We start from the raw sequence: 21,175 nt of genomic DNA, 5'->3' as shown, positions 1-21,175 counted from the left end.
CTCTTCAAATGTAGAAGCTGATATACCAAAACAGTTTCTTGATCAGAACTGAAGAGTCTCGGATATCCACTTACATCTCTCAAGTGAGTATTTAATCAGGCAGAAACAAACTTAGCTTTTGTTACATTGGTTTCCAATGTACTGAATGGCACACAAAATAATTGGGGTGTTCCCCTTGTGGATAATGATCCACCCATTACTACGTTGGTATGTTTTATCATGGACTCATTAGTTTAATGATAATACTTTTTGTTCTCAATTTGGTTTCTCGTTATCTGAAACAAGTTAATTTAAAACTAAAATAGAATGTGCAAGTTCATCCTTCGGAATATTTGTTAGAGTATCTATTAATCTTCGAAAGGGAAAAAAAATCACCGTAAGTATTTAAGTATTATTTTGTAAAACTGGGGCCTCAGTGGCCACGCGGTCTGAGGCGTGGGCCTTGTGCCGCTTGGTCGCTGGGACCGTCGGTTCGAATCCCACTCAAGGCATGGATGTTCGTTCGCGTTTTACTGTGTTGTGCTGTCCTGTGTACAGGTAGAGGCCTTGCGACGAGCCGATCCCTCGTCCAAGGAGTCCTACCAACTGTCTAATAGATCAAAGCCAACGAAAGTTGGGATCCGCAGTGCTCAGGCACTTGAAGAACGGGTCGTTCCCTGTATCTGTAAAACTGGGCCATTTTGTCGAACATAGTTTCGGTTAAAAATAGACGATAACATACTGTTGTTAATGTCCAAAAGTCGCCGGTGAAAGTTTAATGAATAAAATAAAGACACAGATCTTTAATCGAAATTGTACTTAAATAATTATTTTAAATTTAGTTGACAAAAGTAATGTAGGATTTGAGGATTTCACGGCGGTGAGTTTGAAGACAGCCATCTTCTGACAAAAGTAACTTTGTAAGAAAATGAGCGCTCCACTATCCACTCGCACGTGTCACATGATTTTTTACTGACCATTCTCCAGTGCAGTTGGATATTAAAATTTACTTTATAACCTTATAAGGCACCGTAATATGTTATATGAGCACTTACTTCACCACAGATAATTAGCAGTACGATTAACAGCAAAATGTGAATTTGAAACAACAGTGAATCATCACTGCCGATGCTCACAGTTCTACCAACATTTTTGTAATACAATTCAGCATTTCCCGTATTTTGATCGAACTTGTATCAACCTAACCTATTTCTTTCATAATTGCGTACCTGACGCATTGGTGAAACACAAGAGACCAGAATTTGACGCGATCCCTAGCACAATTCTTCAAATTTAAATCTTTGCCCTGGTTCATTTTATATAGAAAGCCCCAGCAACTCGAAACTTATCTAATAGCATCATACGCCTATTTTGTACATTCTGATTAACTCATTTGCCTGTAGTTGGGTTGCTTCTCCTGTGTCTTGCTGTCGTGGTGGATTTCATGTTAAGTGGGACACAGTATGTGACTTTAATGTGAATAAAATTACTGTGTATATTTATCAAAAGACTGCTATTTCAGTGAAGATTTGTCTCACACGTGTATGCAGGCCTACAATTCCGTATTTAGGAAAGTTGTGAGTTGCTTGCTCTTAGCATAACTATTAATAATTGATTGTTACCTTAACATAAACATTTGTACTGGAAAAACAATATGTGGGTTTATAACATTCTTTAGTCTCTGAATTTGTCCTTAATATTTCCTCTTGTATAAAATAGTAATGGAATAAGGATGAGTTTGTGACGTATAGTTCTCTCAAATTTACACCACAACCACTGGTAAACTGCACATTCCATATAATTTAGAGTAAGTTGGCCTATTTAGATGCTATTGAGCATTCATCGTTCTACAGTCCCGTTTTATCTACAATGTTGCAATGCAATTAGACAATTTGAACATTGAAACAGCAGTGCTATTTCCAGTTCACAGCGATTGAATTATCACAAAGCGAATACCAAGGTAATTGCCATTTTTTTTTGTTTTTAATTGGCTCGTCAATATTGTCACTGGTTGTGCCAGCAGAATGTTAGTTGTCATTAATGTTTATTTGAATCTCCTGCAGTCTATGTTGTCGTCTTCATAGTACGAATAACAATAGAAATTGTCATAACGTTTTACCTCTACATAATAGACGTTTTATGGATAATGAATAGGCCTGCATATTAAAAGTAAAGAGGTTCAGAAAATTTGCTTCTCAAAACAGAATTATGACTATAATGGGGTACAAGAATAAAAGGGAGTTTGGAGTTAAAGCTTAGTGAACCTAACTGACGGTGAAGTGTATTTTACATAATTTTCTACCGTAATTGTCTGACATAATTTTTCTGTCTTCCTTATCGTAAATTGCTTAGCGTAGAATGAAATATTCATATTATGCAATAAATAAGAAATTTAATGTTGTACGTACTGTTACACTTAACTTAAATCTGTTACAACTGTAAGTGCATAAACACATCGCAATGTTCGATGGTCTCACACGTAGCTGTCGTGATATGTTTATATAACTATCCTAGGATATATCTGCAGGGGCTAAAGAAACATATAACGTTTAGTAACAATGCACTGCCTCTGGACTGAGGATAAAACACGGAACCTCTAGAATACTATAAAGTAATTTTGTTTGTCTTATCACTTCTTTAGTTTAGTTAATGTAGAATTTGTAACTGTTCAAAATGGTACGTCACAGGTACATACGCAGTGCTGTTATTTGCTGTGTTTCTGTCTTAAAGAACCTAATGAAAGAATAATCAATCATTCATTTACTAATTGAATTCTCTGTTCAGAAGACTGCGTCTGTCTAACACCGAATTTTGTGGTCTTTATCTCCCACACAACTAACTCTAGTGACGCTGTTTTCTAACAGTACAATATTTTATGGGTTTTGGCGCCCTCTGGAGTGATCGATGGGTGCCAAAACCGGAGAAATGTACTGTCTCCATCTTCAGGGGTGATGATGGGGCATAAGAACATAACCATTTTCGTAACCGCCGTAAAAGCCTCAAATATTTCTATAAATGTATTTCACGCTTCCCTATTTCCAATTATATTTAATTCATTTTATTCTCCCATTTAAACCTGAAGTTATACAAGTCAATAAAAGGATAACATCGTGGCTGGTTGTGGTCGTATGCTTCTAAATCCTTCTCCACGGTTCAGATATTGGCCTGGAGATATATTAGTTGAGATTTTCCTTGATTTTACTCAGTTCCTCCAGTGAGGTGCTGGGATAGTACCTCTTATTAGGCCACGACTGCTTCTTTCCACATTATATACGTGACTATGATTTCTTTATGTCCATAACGGAACTCTTTTTAATAATCTCAGTACATAATCTTTTGTTATTTGTACATGTCCGTAAAGTTTACATTATAAATTAGAATACAGAATAATTTTTTACGGACTGCTCACAGCAGTACATTGCTAGCAGATGAGAAGTCAATATGACTTTATAAATTCATTATGATACACCCTGTAGAAGAAATTAATTGACTGTAATCCATGGATATACAAAGCGTTTCTCTTCCTCACTTCAAATTAATCTGGGCAGTTGACGAATATGACCGCACTAAATAACACATTCACAATCCACTGAATACTCGTGTGTAATGTGTGGATCTGATTAGAAACTAGTGTTGAATGTAATGTAATCAAGGGAAAGATTTTACGATTTTGTTAAATGGAAGTTATTTTGTATTTGCTATGATGAAGTGTGTATATATTCTGATTACCTGCAGAATATTATGTTAATCCGGTAATAAAAGGGATGGATTAATTAGAGGTTCAATGATGAAGCACATCCAACTGTATCTTTCAACACAAAGGGTAATGGAACGATGGTTTCTGTTAACTGTCAGTATCAGGGACTTGTATCAGAATGCCTGTCACACGTGTACGCATTTTATTTAGGCAATGACATGTATTTAATGATGCACTACTAAACGGTCCTACCTGTTTCTGAAAGAATTAGATTATACAGTGATGTAAACTGGCCGATGTCACAAAGATGATAATAAAATAAACATTTATTTAAATCTTAAAACCTTGCATACCGTGATGTACCCATTTTTGCCATTGATGATGACCTCTTGAAGTCGAAACGAATTTGGCATTAGCGTTCTTTATATCGTAAACAGTTTTGTTTGTATGCTTATTTTTATTTTAATATATATTTAAATGCTTAAAACCCAGAAAATATGAGATTTAAGGTTCTCAGGGCTGCGAATATAAAGATGACCGTCTTCTGGATGTTGAGTCGTGTACTCTGATAAAATATTTACCGACGTTTCAGAAGTGCTCACTGCCTCCATCATTAGAGCAATCACTCATCGCCTTGAGAGTGGTCAGAAAATGTGGAATTTTGAAACGGTAAACGCGAAGCAGTTTGTCTAGAAAGAGGAAGTTTAACTTCCCTTTAAAATAGAAAAAAAGTTTATTCCGAGACCAGCCAAATTCCAGTCAGAAATGAAGCCCCAAACTTGGGACCGAGATTATGATAATCTGCTGCTTAGTCATGACTATCACACAACTTAAAATGAATATCCAGAATAAATTAACCAAATTTTTTACTTTTGTTACATATATAAGTTATTAATAAAGCCCTACGAAAAAGGTTATGTAACCAAGTGGCATACTTTTCTGAGTACTGCTGTGAAACTTTGAATTCCATGAAATAATTGAATTTATTGTGAAACAATGAAAATCAAACTTTGTTGATTAACTGTAAAGAGTCCTATAGAGTGTTATTTTCTAAACGCAGTCTTAGTCAAGTGTAAAAATTTCAAATATGCTTACAGTTAAAAGTGAAAAAATAAATATTTTATGATCTTTGATGCTAGAGGAGACTGCGACTCGCAAGGGTCATCTGGTCGAAAGGAATATATGAGGCTGTTATTTTGTTAAAATATTTTAACGATGATAATAAAATTTGGATTAATATTAAGAACAAAGGCATAACAAAGACGAACTTTCATTTTCACGGCGACGAATGTGAAGATGACTCTCATATAGAATGTTGGGCCTACCAGTCTACTTGCCTCAACATCTTAGAAGACAGCCATCGTCTTACCACCTAAGAACACCAATTATTCCCAAATTGATTTCGTTAGAATATTCAAGTGAATCGGTACTACCGTACGTAAGGCATTCTATTAAAGTTAACATTAAAAATTGGTTTTATCGTGTTTATAAATGTGTTCCTGTCTTATTATTACTCAATTTAATTTTGCAGCGAACAGATTTACATGTTTTTATAACAAAAATATCACCCCGATCTACAGAACTACGTGACATTTATATTTCCCTGCGAAGGAAAATAATAAAACATAAATAAAAGATCCAAATAATTATTTTCCTTTTGCTTTACAATACAGAATTACAGGAAATGTAGAAAAATTGGATCTTTGAAAGTTTTTAAGGTTGACTTTCTATGGGTCTGTCAGGTTTACTCTATAAAACCTACGTATAATTTGTAATTACAACTAACTGATTACTATGGATGAGTAGACTGATGTTAGGAATATTGTCTTCGGAGCTTTAGATAAGCTTATGAGTATTTACTTGTTACAGTATAGAATCTGATGACTCGGTCACCAGGGCCTCATTTGAAAACAAACGGGTTGAGGATAACGTGTGTGTACGAGACTTCGTAATGCATCACTGTCCCTTATTACACCATATTAAGTAACTAACAGACTTTACTCGGCCGAGAGCAAAAGTGAATGCATTTTAAAACATTTTACATAGTCCATTCTCGGAAAATAACTAAAACATTAAATTCTGCTATTAGCAGAAATTATTAAAAAATCGAAACCCTAAGATTATCTAATACATTCGAAATATCGACCTTTGTAGCACATTCAAATGTAAAATTCACTATATAATGTAACACTGTCCACAGAATTCTTGATAATACGTCACTGAATCTGTAGAAGTATAATATGTCAAAACTATCGGAAGTTTCTTTCAGTGCTTGTGACTTTACTGACGTCTCACGTTGATTAATAACACATGTGTCTGAATACGAGATAAATTTAAAATACCAGGAGGGAATATCGAAAAATGTAATACGGTACTCGTTAGTCTCTGTAAGCGTAAAAAAATAATAAAAACTGATAGAAAAGCCCTTCCTCACTCGGGAATGAATGTTTGTCCTCGTATTTTTGTGTTGGTTGTCCTATGTTTACATAGGTTTCGTGACGGGCCGACCCACACCCAAGGAATCAAACCAAATAAATGCTAAAAAAGTTACAAAAAGTTGCCAGGAACAATTTTTTAAAAAGCAAGGCTAACAACACTTCTTTATTCATCCTCCTGATGAGGGAGGCAGCGAGGACCTCTGAAAGGTTGGTAAACTTCTACCAGACTACAGCCATTTTCGGACTCACCGCCGTGAAAACTTCAAATTTTACTCAACCCTTTTTTATTTTTTGTCTAAGTTTACGGCAACCAAGGCGAATGGTTTTGTGGCAAAAAACGTAACTAACATTCGTACAATTCTATTTATTAGAGACACTGATATCAGTGATCTCTTATAGATAACAACTGGTCTTTGTCGGCACCGAATTTAGTCATAGTAGAGTGACAAATATTTATTCAGATTTTGTTTTGTTGTTACTTTATTTTCTTCCTTCTTGCGAACTCTCTCTTTCGTCTTTTATTCCCCTTCTTCCTTTTTATTTCTCACTGTATTCTCTCCATCTGCAAGTCTTTACACTCTAATCTAAATGACCGGAGTGTCTACTTCTTTTCTTCATCATTACAATTTCATTTCAAGAACTGACTACCTTCTGGCAACTAGAAGATCAAGTGCACCCGTGCCTTTGAGTCAAATGGGGTCCAATGTTATTTGTTACAGCCGCATCTTGGTAAGGACGTCAGCCGTCTCAGAGCGCCGGCGTGGCAGAGGGACCATGCGGGATATAGGTTAGTGAGATGGGTTGAGCTCGCCAGTCGTGATGTGGCACGCGCCCTTGGTAAGCGCAAAGTACACATGGGAGACGCGTGTAATCGCAGACCTCGCCTTTACGGCAACCTATTCATCGCACTGCCCCTACTCGGTGTCTTCATTTGCCCGGTCACCACAGACATCACCGGTAAGTCAAAACGGGACATTATTTTCTTTAGGAACCTCTTTGTGTCAGTCAACGGCGTTATCGAAAACGATTAACATTTTAGCAACAATTATGCTTTGTTAAATGGAAGTTGCAAATAATGATTATGTCATTGTGTAGTCTAGAGAACGTTTGCTTGTGATAAATATTTCTTACGAATCTAGTTGAAGTTTGTTGTCTACGAAAAAGTGTACCAGCAGTTCGTAAATTACAGGCCCAAGAAGATTTGTTATTAGTAGACATGGCACAGTTACGTAATCAAGTTTTGCTTGAAATTAAGAAAATAACTAAGTATTTTTTCTCAATTTTGCAGCAAACTTCAAATATTTAAAGTGACATAGAAGACAAAGAGGTTATTTAATTTTTTCGGCCTCCAGCACGTAAAGTTCACGTAAAGAAAACTGGACATGTATTCTTCCTTAGTAGGTTTTGATAATTTTTAAAAACTGTTATTTAGACAGAAATTTCAGTTTGATATCACAATAATCACAACTGAAAATAACGGGTGCGTTGGAAATGGAACCATGTTATGATTTTTGGATCAGGACCACCGTAACATTTTTCTTATCGGATTCTTCCACGGAAGTCCGAGCTTCGTAAGCGAGTGCTACAGCCATTAGAATTAATCCTGTGTCTTACATATTCTTCATGAAATTGTAAACACTGAGAACAGTTCAATGCGTCTGTCCTCTTTTCGCTGAGGAATCAGTTTTTTAAAGTATCGGTGGCATAATTGACTAGACATAAATTCACTCAGCTCGCCAGACTCTAGTCTACTTGTTATTTGCTGCTGACAGAATCGATAAGGAATCGTTCTGCACAGGGGACATTCTCAGATTGATGGACGAAACATAATAAATAGCCTCTCCTTGCTATCTCACGTGACAGAAAATATATCCGTCCGCCAGCTCCCATTAGGTACTCTGGCCAGTGTAATTCGACAAGTGCAATTGACGATCATTGGTGTGTACCTAATTAAACACCCATAAGAGGGCTGTTAAGTCGCAGTTCATTAGTTTAAAGTGATTGGAAACTGGTTTGTCCCTCATGCTTCAGAAACATGAGAAGATCGAGTTAGGATTTATTCTGCAGATGTGTTTGAGGTCTATGTTGTATCAGTAGTCTAGTTTAATTCTTTAGAATTTCATATATGCCCAGTTGTTATGTAAAGCTAAAGTAGCAGACAGGTACCAATATGAACAATTATGTGTTTAATGTGCCTATTAATGTGTGCATTTGTTTTCGTCAACAACAGAGTTTCTTAATAACAAGGGATTCTCATTGCTATTGTAAATGCAGTTTATTTTAAATAACATCTGCGAAACACAAAGCACTCAACTTGTATTTAAAATCGAGGGTATCATTCCAGAAGGGTGTACAAAAAATAGGTGATTAGAGGAGAATAAATTATTCTCCTTATTTGTTTTGACTAATATGTATAAAAGTGTATATACGTCAAAGTGTGATTGTATTTATGTGTAGAGAAGAGTCAGTGTTATGCTCCTATGTTATGAAATACATCCGCTATTTTATGTTTTAGGCCAAATAACTTCGAATCTGCTTATATATTGATATGCTCTTCTGGCATGATAACCTTATAGTATATAATCAAAAAAACTAGACGATGATTCATTCACACACAAGAAAAATTGATATATCTACATCAGATAAATACATATCATCCTATTATTGTATTGTGCTTTGGAAAATGTTTCAAACTGTCTTACAACAGCCTTAAAATCAATAAATAACTATCATTAAGTTGACTGTACCAAAACCTGTAACATTACCGTATTTGCTGAGGAATGGAGTGACAGACCTGTACAACACAGAAATTAGAAAATAATGTCATTTACAATGATTGGCTGAATTCATGGCGATGCAGTGACCTGACAATTTGTTTGTGTCATATGCAATTCAAATGCAAAGAGCGAGACTAGGGATTTATTCGCCTTCGTGGGCTAAGGGAATGCCTTCATCTATTCATGAATGTGACTTTTACTTGCATTCTGCGAGTCAGATGCAACATATTACTTTATCGGAAGTTTCTTAACAAAATGTGATAATCCAATTAATATTCTCCATTTTCTGAAACATGTCATAACATTAGGTTGCTGAAGAATACCCGAATGTGTTTATACATAAAGTATAATAGTATAAGATAAATTTCAGAATATGAAAAATTAATCAATCTTTACGTACCTACTTAAGTTATTTTTCACTCTTTTAAATAATATTTTTTGAGTTAGAAATAAAATAGGATAGAAATTTCTATCCGTAATGGGTAAAAAGAACAACCTCAAATACGTAGTTATTTTCTTCATTAACTGTAAAACAACTTACGTCTTAAATTTCAAAATATAATTAACATATAATATGTGAAATATAGTCTTTATTGTATGTACGTCGAGTCATGTGGTCCCAGATTCGAATACTGCCTTAGGAATGGATATTTTAACTCACGTTTTGTTATAATTTGCAGAAAACGGGTGTAAGTGGATTTATTCCATGTTTGAGACATCCCAGCTTCTTAGAACCTCGTCTGTTAGAGGAATTCAAGACCGGAGTCGGAATTTGTCACAGAATAATTACAATAAAAATATATTGAATTCGTTTTTATGTTTCTCAAGTGATAAACGAAACAAGATTACGTATTATGTTTCTCAGTCTTGAAGTCTTGAAGTACTCTTGAAATAAAAATTGGCTTAAAAGTAGTTACAAATTACTATTTTCTGGAGTAACAGATTAGATTTGTCGCTCACATTTATTACTGTTAAATCAAATATGAAATACGTACGGTTTTCTACAGTCAATTTGACTCTCAGGGGTGTAACGATCTGTCTGAGGTCGTACAAATATACTTCCCAACTGTTATTAAAGAACGCAGTCATATCAAAAGTATTACAAAGTAATTGATATTAAAAGACAGTTTATCTTATTCGCTACAGCTTTGACAGAGGTACATTTATTTTCTTCAGATTATTGCATACAACTTTTATAGCACATATTCCAGTAGATTCTCTGTCTTAACGCTTAATAAACCGTGATAGTGGGAAGTCAAATGGTGGACCCAGAGGGTGGTAAATGCGACACCACTGACCACGCGGGGAGCAAAGCCGTGCCATTAACAGACAATACAGGAAGGCAGAGAACTCGGTTATTGTACACCGGTTTAACACATCTCATGCTCTGTGGTGTAAAACACAAAAAATAATTTAAAGTGCATTACATTTGTACCGAATTCGTGACGGTGAAAGACATTTCTTTTTGTCTCTGGCACAAATGTCAAGAGTCAGTTCTTGACTTTGCATACATTTTTTCTCTTTAAATGTATTTCTTACTGAACTCCTTTACCCTTCATTAATGTAATAACGCTGAACCAGATGTGTAAGTTATGAAATATCTAATTAAAATATATAATATAATTCAGGTCTATACACAAACTTTATTTATTTAATAAAGTTTGTGTATAGACCTGAATTATATTATATATTTTAATTATAAAACAAAACATGACGCATTTAAACTTTAAAAATGAAATATCTAATCATACTTTTTTAAGTATGGAGGTAAATTATTCTACCAGTTAAATATATAAAAGGATATTTCACGTGGTCATTTTAAGTGAACTTCCGTTAATTGCCTGGAGGGACTGAAGAAAATCACAACAATTTTATAAAATGATATATCAGTCCGAAATTCAACTGTTATTCTCCTTCTGAACCATGTATCCTCGCCGTCGGTCGTAAGTGCTTCTTTGTCAGCACAAGAATTTTCTCGTCTCGTTTGTGAGAAATGTCAAAAGGAAGTTGATAGCTTGGATGAGTGGTTGATGCCACCAATCAGTAAAATGAAATGCCGTTAGTAACTTAATACTGGGTGTGTTTTGAGCTGTTTCTACTCGCACAAGGAACACTTCAACAGTGAGCGCCGAAAAACAAAGCGAATAAAGAAGACAGAAGGAAAGTGTTTTGTAGACGGAGTATAACCTGATTAATTATGTTTATCACGAGTCGTCAACTACTGAATTTTGGTAAAATATAGGAATGTAATCGACTTACAGCCGTGACATACAAAGGACTTACATTCTGCAGACTAATTATTCTGTGTGTTGCCTCGTTATTCGCACGACAGTTTATTTATCTCCCTCACTGATTACCAGTGTATAAGTCCCGATTCTTACCTTGGTTTAGTTTTCTTAAATTTTCTATGTAAAACGGAAACTTTGTGTATTACTCAGATGAAGGATTTGTGTCGGATATCAGTTGATGTTGACCAACCAGTAACGATGTGAAATTACGTTTCAGATAAATACGATCCGTGATTATTCTTCTACGTCTTTCCATTGATTTAGAATCGTGGAATGGCTTTTAAAGGTCGGAAAGTTTTGCTTTCTGCCAATAAACTGTTTGAAACAATACATAGGTTATACTGATTTTTGTAGCTAATGGACTGATTTTCTGTATTTTGTATCTGCTTTCTAGAGAAATAGTCTCAGACAGCTGTTTGTTAACAGTGTTGTTGAACCATGTCGTACAGTTCATAAATATTAACTGTACAACCAATGTGCCGATAGTTATCACAGTGGTTTACCTTCAACCTGTCTACGGAACTAACTGCTGCGATATTAAATTTATTACGTCAGAATGTTGCTGCTTAATTTAAATCCATAGTTCACAGACTAGTCAGCTAGAGAGACGTTGTCACGAATTGCGACCTACTCGAATCAATGAACGAAGAACTGTACACAGAATTCGGTGAGAAAATTCATGAAGAAATACCACACGGAAGACCGAGGAGGATAAAGATGGTGAATGAGAATGAATTTTGCGGAATGGTTAAGAGTACGATCTGGGTTTAAAAATGTGAGATTTTGGGTTTTCACTACTGTAACGATGTTGATAGTGTCATTTTGGGTACTGGCGCCATGTAGACTGGCTTGTAGAAGCCAACGTTTCGGAGAAGGGTACTGTCTCAGTCTTCATGGCTGGATTTAAATAGTTAAGAATCCTGTTCCAAAAAGCCTGCCCACGTTCCAGGCCAAACACCTTTACAGAGAAATCTTCATTACGTTAAGCCCACGTTGGTTTATTCCATTTTCTTCTACATTTTCTACAATTTTTTCCATTAGTTACGAAACAAAAACATTGACACTAAAAGACATTTATAGAGTCAGTATCATTAGAGCATTACCATCAATACTAATTACGCATTAATAATTTAGTCAACGTTTCAGTGTTAAGTGTATAGGATGGTTGGCTACATGAAACAATCATTATTGAGAAACAAATAGTCGCTCACTTAGCCAAGAAATTCCTCCACTTTCTATGGGATCCGTAGTATCATAACGGCGATTGCAGGAGCTAGCTACTAGAATATATTCTGAGCGAAATGGATTCAATACACAACCTCGCCAAATATCATTAAAAGCTAGTTTAATATGGCTACTGATATTAGCTAAATTTATTTATGTTGAAGATATCTGTCTTCTGGATTGTTGCGCCATATTATACGTCGCAACAACCCAGAAGACAGAAATCTTCATACTCACCGCTGAGAAAACCTTAAATCATACATTTAATTATGTTGATAGCTTAAAATTAAAAAAAAGTTTTATAAAACGATCAGAAGTAAAACATTTCTTTTATAAGTTGAATTAAACTTAATATGATAGTGTTCTGTAAGATGTGTGTTATATATAAACTGTGATTACCTACGATTATGTGGTTAATTAATGTGTGTAAATATTTCGAATTATATTTCCATTGTTATCTATCTAAACAAACTGATTCAATTTGTGATGTGGATAACAAATCATTTGAGCGACAATTATTATTTTGTCTGATCTGAGCTATTAACTGTCGAAAAATAAACCAGACATAGGCCTTCTGGCTAATGTGTATTTTATGCAAATATATTTTTGCCGAAGGATTAACATCTGGATAATCTCTGACGTATTTTGTCATAGCTGAGTTCCTCACACATGCAATAAATGTGGTTTTGTAGAAATAAAGGTATTCATAATTGATGATTGTAAACATCAGTACTCATCGGTTTACGAGTGCCGATTGAAACAACATGTTATGTTATGCTCGCATATAAAAAGAGAGAAAACGGATAATTAACCAGGATAGCTCAGTCGGTATAGTGACTAGCTACGGGCTGGATGACTGGGGTTTGATCTCCGACGGGGGCAGAGGATCTTTCCTCCAACTTCTGCGTCCAGACCGGCTCTGGGGCCCACCCAGCCTCCTGTTCAATGGGTATCTGAGTCATTTCACAAGAGTAAAGCGCGGGAGACCACTCACCTGTATCTAGTACCGACGTTAAGAATAAGTGGGAGCTATACCACTTCTTCCCCAAGCGCTTATATGGCGTATAGTGGTTTTACATGTATTATTCTGGACGTTGATACAGCACACTAATAATAAAGAATTTAATTGAATTATAATTGTTGATTTACTTTCATCTTGATAGGCCTACTGCATCAAAGTAAATACAGATTTTTTAGGCATGTAAAATTAAGTCTGAAACAAATACAGAATTAATTGAATTTGAATGTTAAGATATATTTCACATTTTCTGATAGATGTGCTGGCTACAACAGAATGTTAGCCCATGTAAATCAAGACTAAGGGTCTCCTGCTTCGTATTTACAGACCCGTGAGTCGATAATGATCTAGATGCTGCTGTACTTACCATTTTGTGTAATTATAATTATTCTTTGGGCGTCAGTATGATAAAGTATCCAAAAGTATACAACGGAAGCCATCGGTATGAATAAATTAAATGTCTAAATATGGATAGGATTAATTTGTTGGCCTAATTGTATGGAGACCCTACTTTAATGAAATATAAATAAATTTATCGTCTGTTAATTTATGAAAGTATGAAGTGGGTACCTACTTTGAAATTGATACCAATCAATATTTTCGTTGTCTGTTTCTTTTAGTCTTATATATGTGACAGTGAGAGTTTCCGAAATCCCCAGAAATTCGGGAAACAGCTACCATAAAGCGAATTCGTGCGCTATGCACCCACTGAATCCTAGATTCCGACACCTGTGATGCTTTAAATCCTGCTACTGCACTTTACTTGTGCGATAAGCAGCCATCTAATCAACCGCCTTATTTCCTGTGTTGAAATGCAACGTGAGACTCACACTGGACGAGTGATAATGTTTCTTCGAGGAAAGTGATTTGAAAACTGCGGTATACATTTTAGTATGATATAGCTTTACACAGAAGAACTAACTACTCACTCGATTGTAAATGACAGAGAGGTTTGTTTACTGGACGAAGTACCAGAATGAAAACGCCAGTGATCACTGTGTAAAATTAGACATTTAGTTAATATAGGGCTACTATCTGTATATCGGTCGCAATTCAAATATGTTTCGTTATTAAATGAATTCTTGATATGGCTGATTGTCTGCGCATGTGCCCTGTGATACAGCGTATCTCTTATGGTTACGGATGCCATTTTTCCACACTACAAATGATACATTTCTTCGGCTGCTGAGGTCGTTCCCTCATATTAGACCTTACTGTAATTGGTTTAATGTGGACAAAGCATTCCTGTATTTGGCGGGAGCCAGATGCATGTGGCTTTCAAATATGTTAAAGAAATACGTTACAGCCTAACGAATTTTTAAAGACTATCGCAGTACACCCCACATTCGTTCAAATTTAAACACAAAAATGCCTGGCTTCTCTCTGATTTATTTTAAATTTCTAAATAAGAGAATGTGTAGATTAATTTCTCATGATTAACTGTTAATATCAGTTCCGTATACACAATTAACTTTTTACGTACTTTGATGTCATCGGTAGCATTTGAGTCGTAACATCATTCATGATTTAAAAATCAGTTTACAACAGGTTACTAAGGAACATTTTCCTGTCACGATGTGGTTATCATTGTCTACGTTGTTTTTAGGTGGTAATGAGAAGGCATATCCAGAACTCGGCTTGTTAAGGCAAATATGCTGAAATATTTGGAAGATAAAATGTGTAATCCTGACACGTTTCTGACGTGTGCGTAATTTATGGGGTCATAGTGCACAACGATGTGAGTAATGTGGTACATGACTATTACAAGGAAGTAGGACTACGCCAATAATATATATCACAAATTTCATTACTGCTGCTGACGAGTTTTACCGCTGATTGCCATTTCAATCACCAGCGTTTGACATATGAGTGTGAAAGTTTTAGTTTATAGAATGAAATATAATTTACTGCCCAGCAGCAGAGTAATTGGTGTCAATTACGTATGTGTCACGATTTAGTTTGTTGTCATCGAAACGGTTTTACAGAACTCTGTATGTCTGGCAAATGGAATCCATAACGTTAAATAATATTGCTTTGTAATTAATATTATTTTGACAGGCATTTTTGTGTCCAGTTTTATGCATATTTTTAAACTCTATGGGATCATTTGCCGCCACAGTGAACGCTTGGTCGCTGGGACCGTGGGTTCGAATCCCACTCAGGACATGGATGTTTGTCTGCGTCTTTCTGTGTTGTGCTGTCCTGTGTACAGGTAGAGGCCTTGCGACGGGCCGATCCCTCGTCCAAGGAGTCCTACCAAATATGTCTATAGATCAAAGCCAACGAAAAGTTGGGACCCGCAGATGCTCAAGGCACTTGAAGAACGGGTCGTCTAAGTATCTAAGTAAGTAAGAATGGGATCATTTAATGCACACTTAAAATACTGTTTGAGAGTTGAGGTTCCCACGATAGTGAGGAAGTTGATTGTGGTCTTCTGGGATAATCTTGCCGGTGGTTACAAACTTTTCGGTGAAACGTATTGTCTGCATCTTCAGAATTGAAACCTTACTTCGAAGAAGATATTTTATTCACACATTGGCACAATCATACCGTAGTAAACTAACCAATAACTAACAGCCATCTTCCACTTGCCGCATTGAGAACCTCAAATTTCACTTCGTTATGTGTTAACAAGAGGTCGCCACTGGTCTGTTTCAGGAGGCAAATAAATCCTGTTCACAACTGCCAGCACTATTTCTTTAACATTAATTTTAATATTATCTTACAATGAATACGAGTCTCTTGAAAGTTCTCTCTCCATGCATGTTTATTTCGATTTAGTCTGAGACATCATTAATTAACATAAAAATAATTTTGTAAGCTCATAACTTTCGAGAACAAAGGCGTACACGAATTATTGCAGCCGACAGTCCCGGAGTAAACTCTAATTCTTTGTTTGAAAGAACATATTAATCCTTTCCTCTCAATAACTTAGGCTGAAGCCTCTTGTTACTTCACATCCGAATTTTAAATGTTTTCACTCTATATATACGCCCTTTAGGTTTTGTAACAAAATGCAAGTTTTAGAATCCTGTCGCTGCGCCCTCTGCACAAATGAGTTACGTGTTTTGTCTCACACAACCTAGTGTTCCGAGTGGGACTGCAGAATAAATATTAACTAATTACCGAAAACTTTGTTTTTGATTCTGAAGCCTTTTATGTCGTCCGTTGGAATTTGTTACAAATATTACTTCGCTAGTTAAATTTTGCTAACATTTATTTCTTCTCAGTATTTCGCTTCAACATAAATTGTGGCAGCTGTCACTTATTGCTTTCCAACTTTGTCTCTTGCATTACTTTTCGTTTTAATATTTTATTTCTTGCCTGTAATTTATTCCTGTATATCATAAACTGAATCGCAGATACTGAATTTGCTCGTTTCGTATAGTGGTCTTTGAATTAAGACTTCTAGGTAGCTATGCTAAATTTTATGGTAAATTTTATATTTCAATTACAACATGTACCGTTAACGTTCCTGTATTTAAATTTCAAATTCTCATACATGTAGCCTATCCACACTCACAGCTTTTAATCTTTTCATAATGATGCTTGTCGGTTTGGAATTGGTTATGGCCAATTTGTAATAAGGAACCATAGATTGGTCTCCACCCATTTACCTCTATCCTTGTGTTTGAATATTTTTGTATCTTGTTATGCTAACGTTTTATGCATGACACCGTTTTTATTGGCTAAAACTTGTGATGGGGGAACAAGCAATTAAGTTCAACCTCACATCCCTTCCTGCTGTTTCCATCTTGTTCTATCCTTTTGTAGTTATGGACCAGAAGTTCTCTCTCGCGGTGAGTAGGCATTAATATTTGGTGTCACACAAGGGACATGGCATACTTCCTTGACTAAATAGTCTTCTTACGCCTTCCCTTCTCTTAAAACAGAAAGAGACGGAAAATCTAACTGCGTACGGCACCTGCCATCTCCGTACATACAGAAGTAATCACATAAATTGCATTACATTTTCAAATCAATTTATTTCGTATGTAACAGAGTCGAAATTTATTATAATGTACTACAAGATTATTATTGTCATCTATACAACGTTTAGTTCATCATAGGTAAACTTATTGCATCTTATTATGTAATTTTGTGATTGTATTACATTTAGTGTAAAAGCAATTGCCTCGTACCAAGAGCAGTTAATACACCGAATTTATGTGACGTGGCATTATGGCTTTTCAAGTGCAGATAACATCTTGAAGAATAGAAGGTATTTTTCGCTTTAGACAACAAAGGCCTATCGAGTCGCGAAGTCGTAGTAATATCCGGCCGTAACTCGTTTAAACTGTCCCGACATCTCAAGAGAAACGTGAAACAGATATTTTGATATATTAATGTTAATATTAGAGAAGGTCTAATAAAGCTGATGACTGACAGATGCAAGGTAGTAATTAAGGCACGTGGGGGGGGGGCACACGAAATATATGTGCCAATAAACTATTAGGGAATAGGAATGTTTTGTGTTTTGATTACTGTAGTTTTATTATCCAGTTAAGCAAAATAAGTGTTCTGCTCTTTCCCCTTTGCTTCCCAAAACTGTCAGTTTTATGTATGTTTTAGGAAGTTTATAAAGAAATTAATTTTATCACAGTCTGTAGTACTTCTATGAAAAAAAGAATTTATAATCTTAATCAAACAGAAAATGACATCTGGAAGAAAATGCAGCTATTGTTATACAATTAGCAACATGTTTTATTAACGTTCAATTGTGCAATTTGTCACTATTAATGTAAGGTCTGTCAAATACGTTTTCACTTATTGCTTTTGAAACTTTTATGAGGGATTCCTTAGCACTCCAAGACAGAGACTCGTAACTTATCTGCCACATTGACACTCATCCTTTATGGAATGCGAAGTGAAGAATGTACATTAATCCGTCAGAATATCTTGTATGTAACTGAATTAACACAATCTACTGATGTATAAATTTTTCCCTGAGAGAATAATTAAGAAACTTTAAGTTTCGTAATTGTGACAATACTATGTAGTATCAGTAGGTTTATTACGTGTTATTTCATTTAACAGAGTTTATTGGGCACGTTAATTCTTCAGATGTTGAATTTCGCAATGTGTTGTTTCGATAAATTTGTTGGTTTATTTTCTCTGAAAACATTCTATATATTTATTAAATTATTAATTATATTTGTACAAATGATAAAAATATTACAACAAAAATACATCTTACACTTTTCTCGTCTTGCGATGCCAACACAATAATATGCCGTACTATTTTATTGTTGCCTATAATATTAGTGAATTAGTGAAGTAGAATGTGTTCGTAGCCTCACATACGATATCACTAATGGTTGTTCCATCTTTAAAAATAATTGACGTTGTTGTTGTAAAACCGCACGAAAGCGTCTTGTATATGTTTGAAATGAACTCAGACGCACCCTCAATGAAATCAAAAGGACGGCGATTAGTTTCCGCCAAACAAGAAATAAACCAATCAATAGAAGACCATAAAAGTCACCAATTTATCGTATGCCTATAATAATTCTTTAAAATTTCAGAAAGAAAAGACAGCATGACATATTTCGATCGCATATTGTGAGTGAGTTCGTGTTTTCATAGTTACGCCGTCCAGATACTGACATTTCACACTTTGGTTTCAACAAGATGGAGCGACAGCGCATACTACTTGGCAGTCGATTAATACTTCAAGGACTGTGTTTGAATATCGAATAATTTTCCACGTCCTTTTATCAGATCTATTGGCATGTGATTTATTTTAAGGAACTACTTGTAAAGCAAAGCATTTCAAACACGTCCGGCAGACTTAAATAATTTCGAACAGAGAATTTCTGAAGAAACCGATGCCATATCACGCCTCAGATCGCGCGGCCACTGCGGACCCCTCTATGGGAGATAGGAGTTGAAAAGACAGGATTTTGTTGGCCCAGGACAGGGACCGGCGGAGAGCTTTTGTTAATTCGGTGATGAATATTCGGTTTCCGTAAGCCATCCAGTTAGTTAATTAGGTTTGCTGATGTCAGAACTCAAATCCAGCCGTGTTTAATTGTCTCTGACACAGAGAATTCAAATTCCACCTTTAATTTTTCAAAATTTTACTTTCCAAAAATATCTACTGATAGTGATGGTTGTACTCCACTGTAAGGAAAATCATTTTCTTATACTTGATGTCTGTAGCTGATTGACTGTTATTTAATGGATATGAAAATAATAATTTTATACAATTCATTGGTAATAATAATTGTTGTCCTTTCTAAATTAAAATCATTAATTATTTCAGGAAGTTAGGTTGGGAGTATTGAGAACACAAATTGCCTGAAATGTCACAAGTCATCAAACGACAACAATCATTCAACATTTAGAAGGGCGTTGTGTACGCTTATAGATTTGTCTATGCTTTGATATTCCGGTTAGAAGTAACTAAGCAGGTCTACGTTTGGTTGTGACAACCCATAGCAAATGTCTGGTATCGAACCCAGCGTTGTCTGAATGAAATATGTAGGTAACAGAGCCAGAACCTTTGTAACATGTCAAGTCACAGTTCCACAGATGACCAACATTAATTTATTATTTTGCAAGAGGTAAAGGAGAGACACCATTAGCCAAAACTATTGCAGCCTGTCATCTGAGTTGTGGCTTTATTTTGGACCCAGACCTGACAGGATACAGAGGAAGGGAGCTATTTATATTACAACACTGAATGTACTAAACTGCTTACGTTTACTGAAGTAAGCAACATGTAGACCTATGTCGGATTTTGAAGCTCAGCAGGTGATATAATATGAATAAAATAGGCTATAGAAAATCTGAACAATTGTATTCGTCAGAAAACAATGCGGGCCCCATTTGAACGAACACGGTAATGGAATGTAAGACTTGAGGTTCTCACAGCGGTGAGTATGAAGATTTCCGTCTTCTGGGTTGTTGCGCTGTGTAGCCTGGTCGATGTTAACCAACGTTTCAGAGGCCATACTGCCTCCGTCATCAGGGCGATGACGGAGGCAGTATGACCTCTGAAACGTTGGTAAACATCCACCAGACTACACAGCGCAACAACCCAGAAGACAGAAATATTCACGGTAATGGAACTTCGAGATCCACGGAATGCTTTGAATTTCTTGGCTAGTTGAGTGACTGTCAGTTTTTCAAGTACTATGCTCCATGGAATTAGTTTTTTTATAACAACAAAATTACTTTGTTTTGTAATTGAGTTTTGGGTTTGATGTTTTCGGACGTAAGTTGCAGTTGCAGCCTGCAGCAGAAGATACAATAAATAAATTATACTTTATTTTCTTAAAGTAAATGACTATATTTATAGCAATTAATGCAATTTCTCGAGTTAGTCTGAAAAGAAAAAAATAATTTTGATATAATGCTGGTTAAATTTATTTATAGCTGCAATCTCACGTGATAACTTTACCATTTTGTATCAATTTCATTTAACGTAACAATGATATTATTTCAGTCTAAAACTTCCGTGGCGACTATAAATTCTCTTATATTGGCATGACTCTTTCAGAATTAAAGGGTATAAACCTTTTAGCAAATAGCTAGTGTTTTATGTTCCATATCAATTTATTTTACACTCTAGCAGCAAACTGAGCCTTGGTATCAAAAGCATTAAACCCTCTCCCGTATTCTACTTCCGTTAACGCGAGTTTTGAAGCGCGCGAAAAAAAGAAACACTTGATGCTCATTTCTGGCTTACGTGAGCATAGAGTAGAATTATTGATGAGTAGAAATCCAGAGTTTCACCGACTGGAGCAGCA

The 21,175-nt window shown here is 35.6% G+C and overlaps 1 protein-coding gene across 6 annotated transcripts in view; it reads left to right on the top strand.

The window, feature by feature from the left end:
- LOC110831813 (neurotrimin) overlaps positions 1 to 21,175 on the top strand; it is a 478,509-nt gene that overhangs the window by 74,825 nt on the left and 382,509 nt on the right. For all 6 annotated transcript variants that reach the window (XM_022068236.2, XM_022068235.2, XM_022068238.2 and 3 more), the window contains exon 2: positions 6,834 to 7,071. In XM_022068236.2, the coding sequence (XP_021923928.2) occupies positions 6,834 to 7,071 (238 nt within the window). The remainder of the gene's footprint in view (positions 1 to 6,833; positions 7,072 to 21,175) is intronic.

The sequence above is a fragment of the Zootermopsis nevadensis genome, unplaced genomic scaffold (assembly GCF_977971745.1).
Source record: "Zootermopsis nevadensis isolate Lab colony 2312 unplaced genomic scaffold, Znev_1.0 Znev_ptg000030l, whole genome shotgun sequence".
NCBI lineage: Eukaryota > Metazoa > Arthropoda > Insecta > Blattodea > Termopsidae > Zootermopsis > Zootermopsis nevadensis.
Note: the sequence above shows the minus strand (reverse complement) of the source record. Positions and strands in the feature narration are given on the sequence as shown.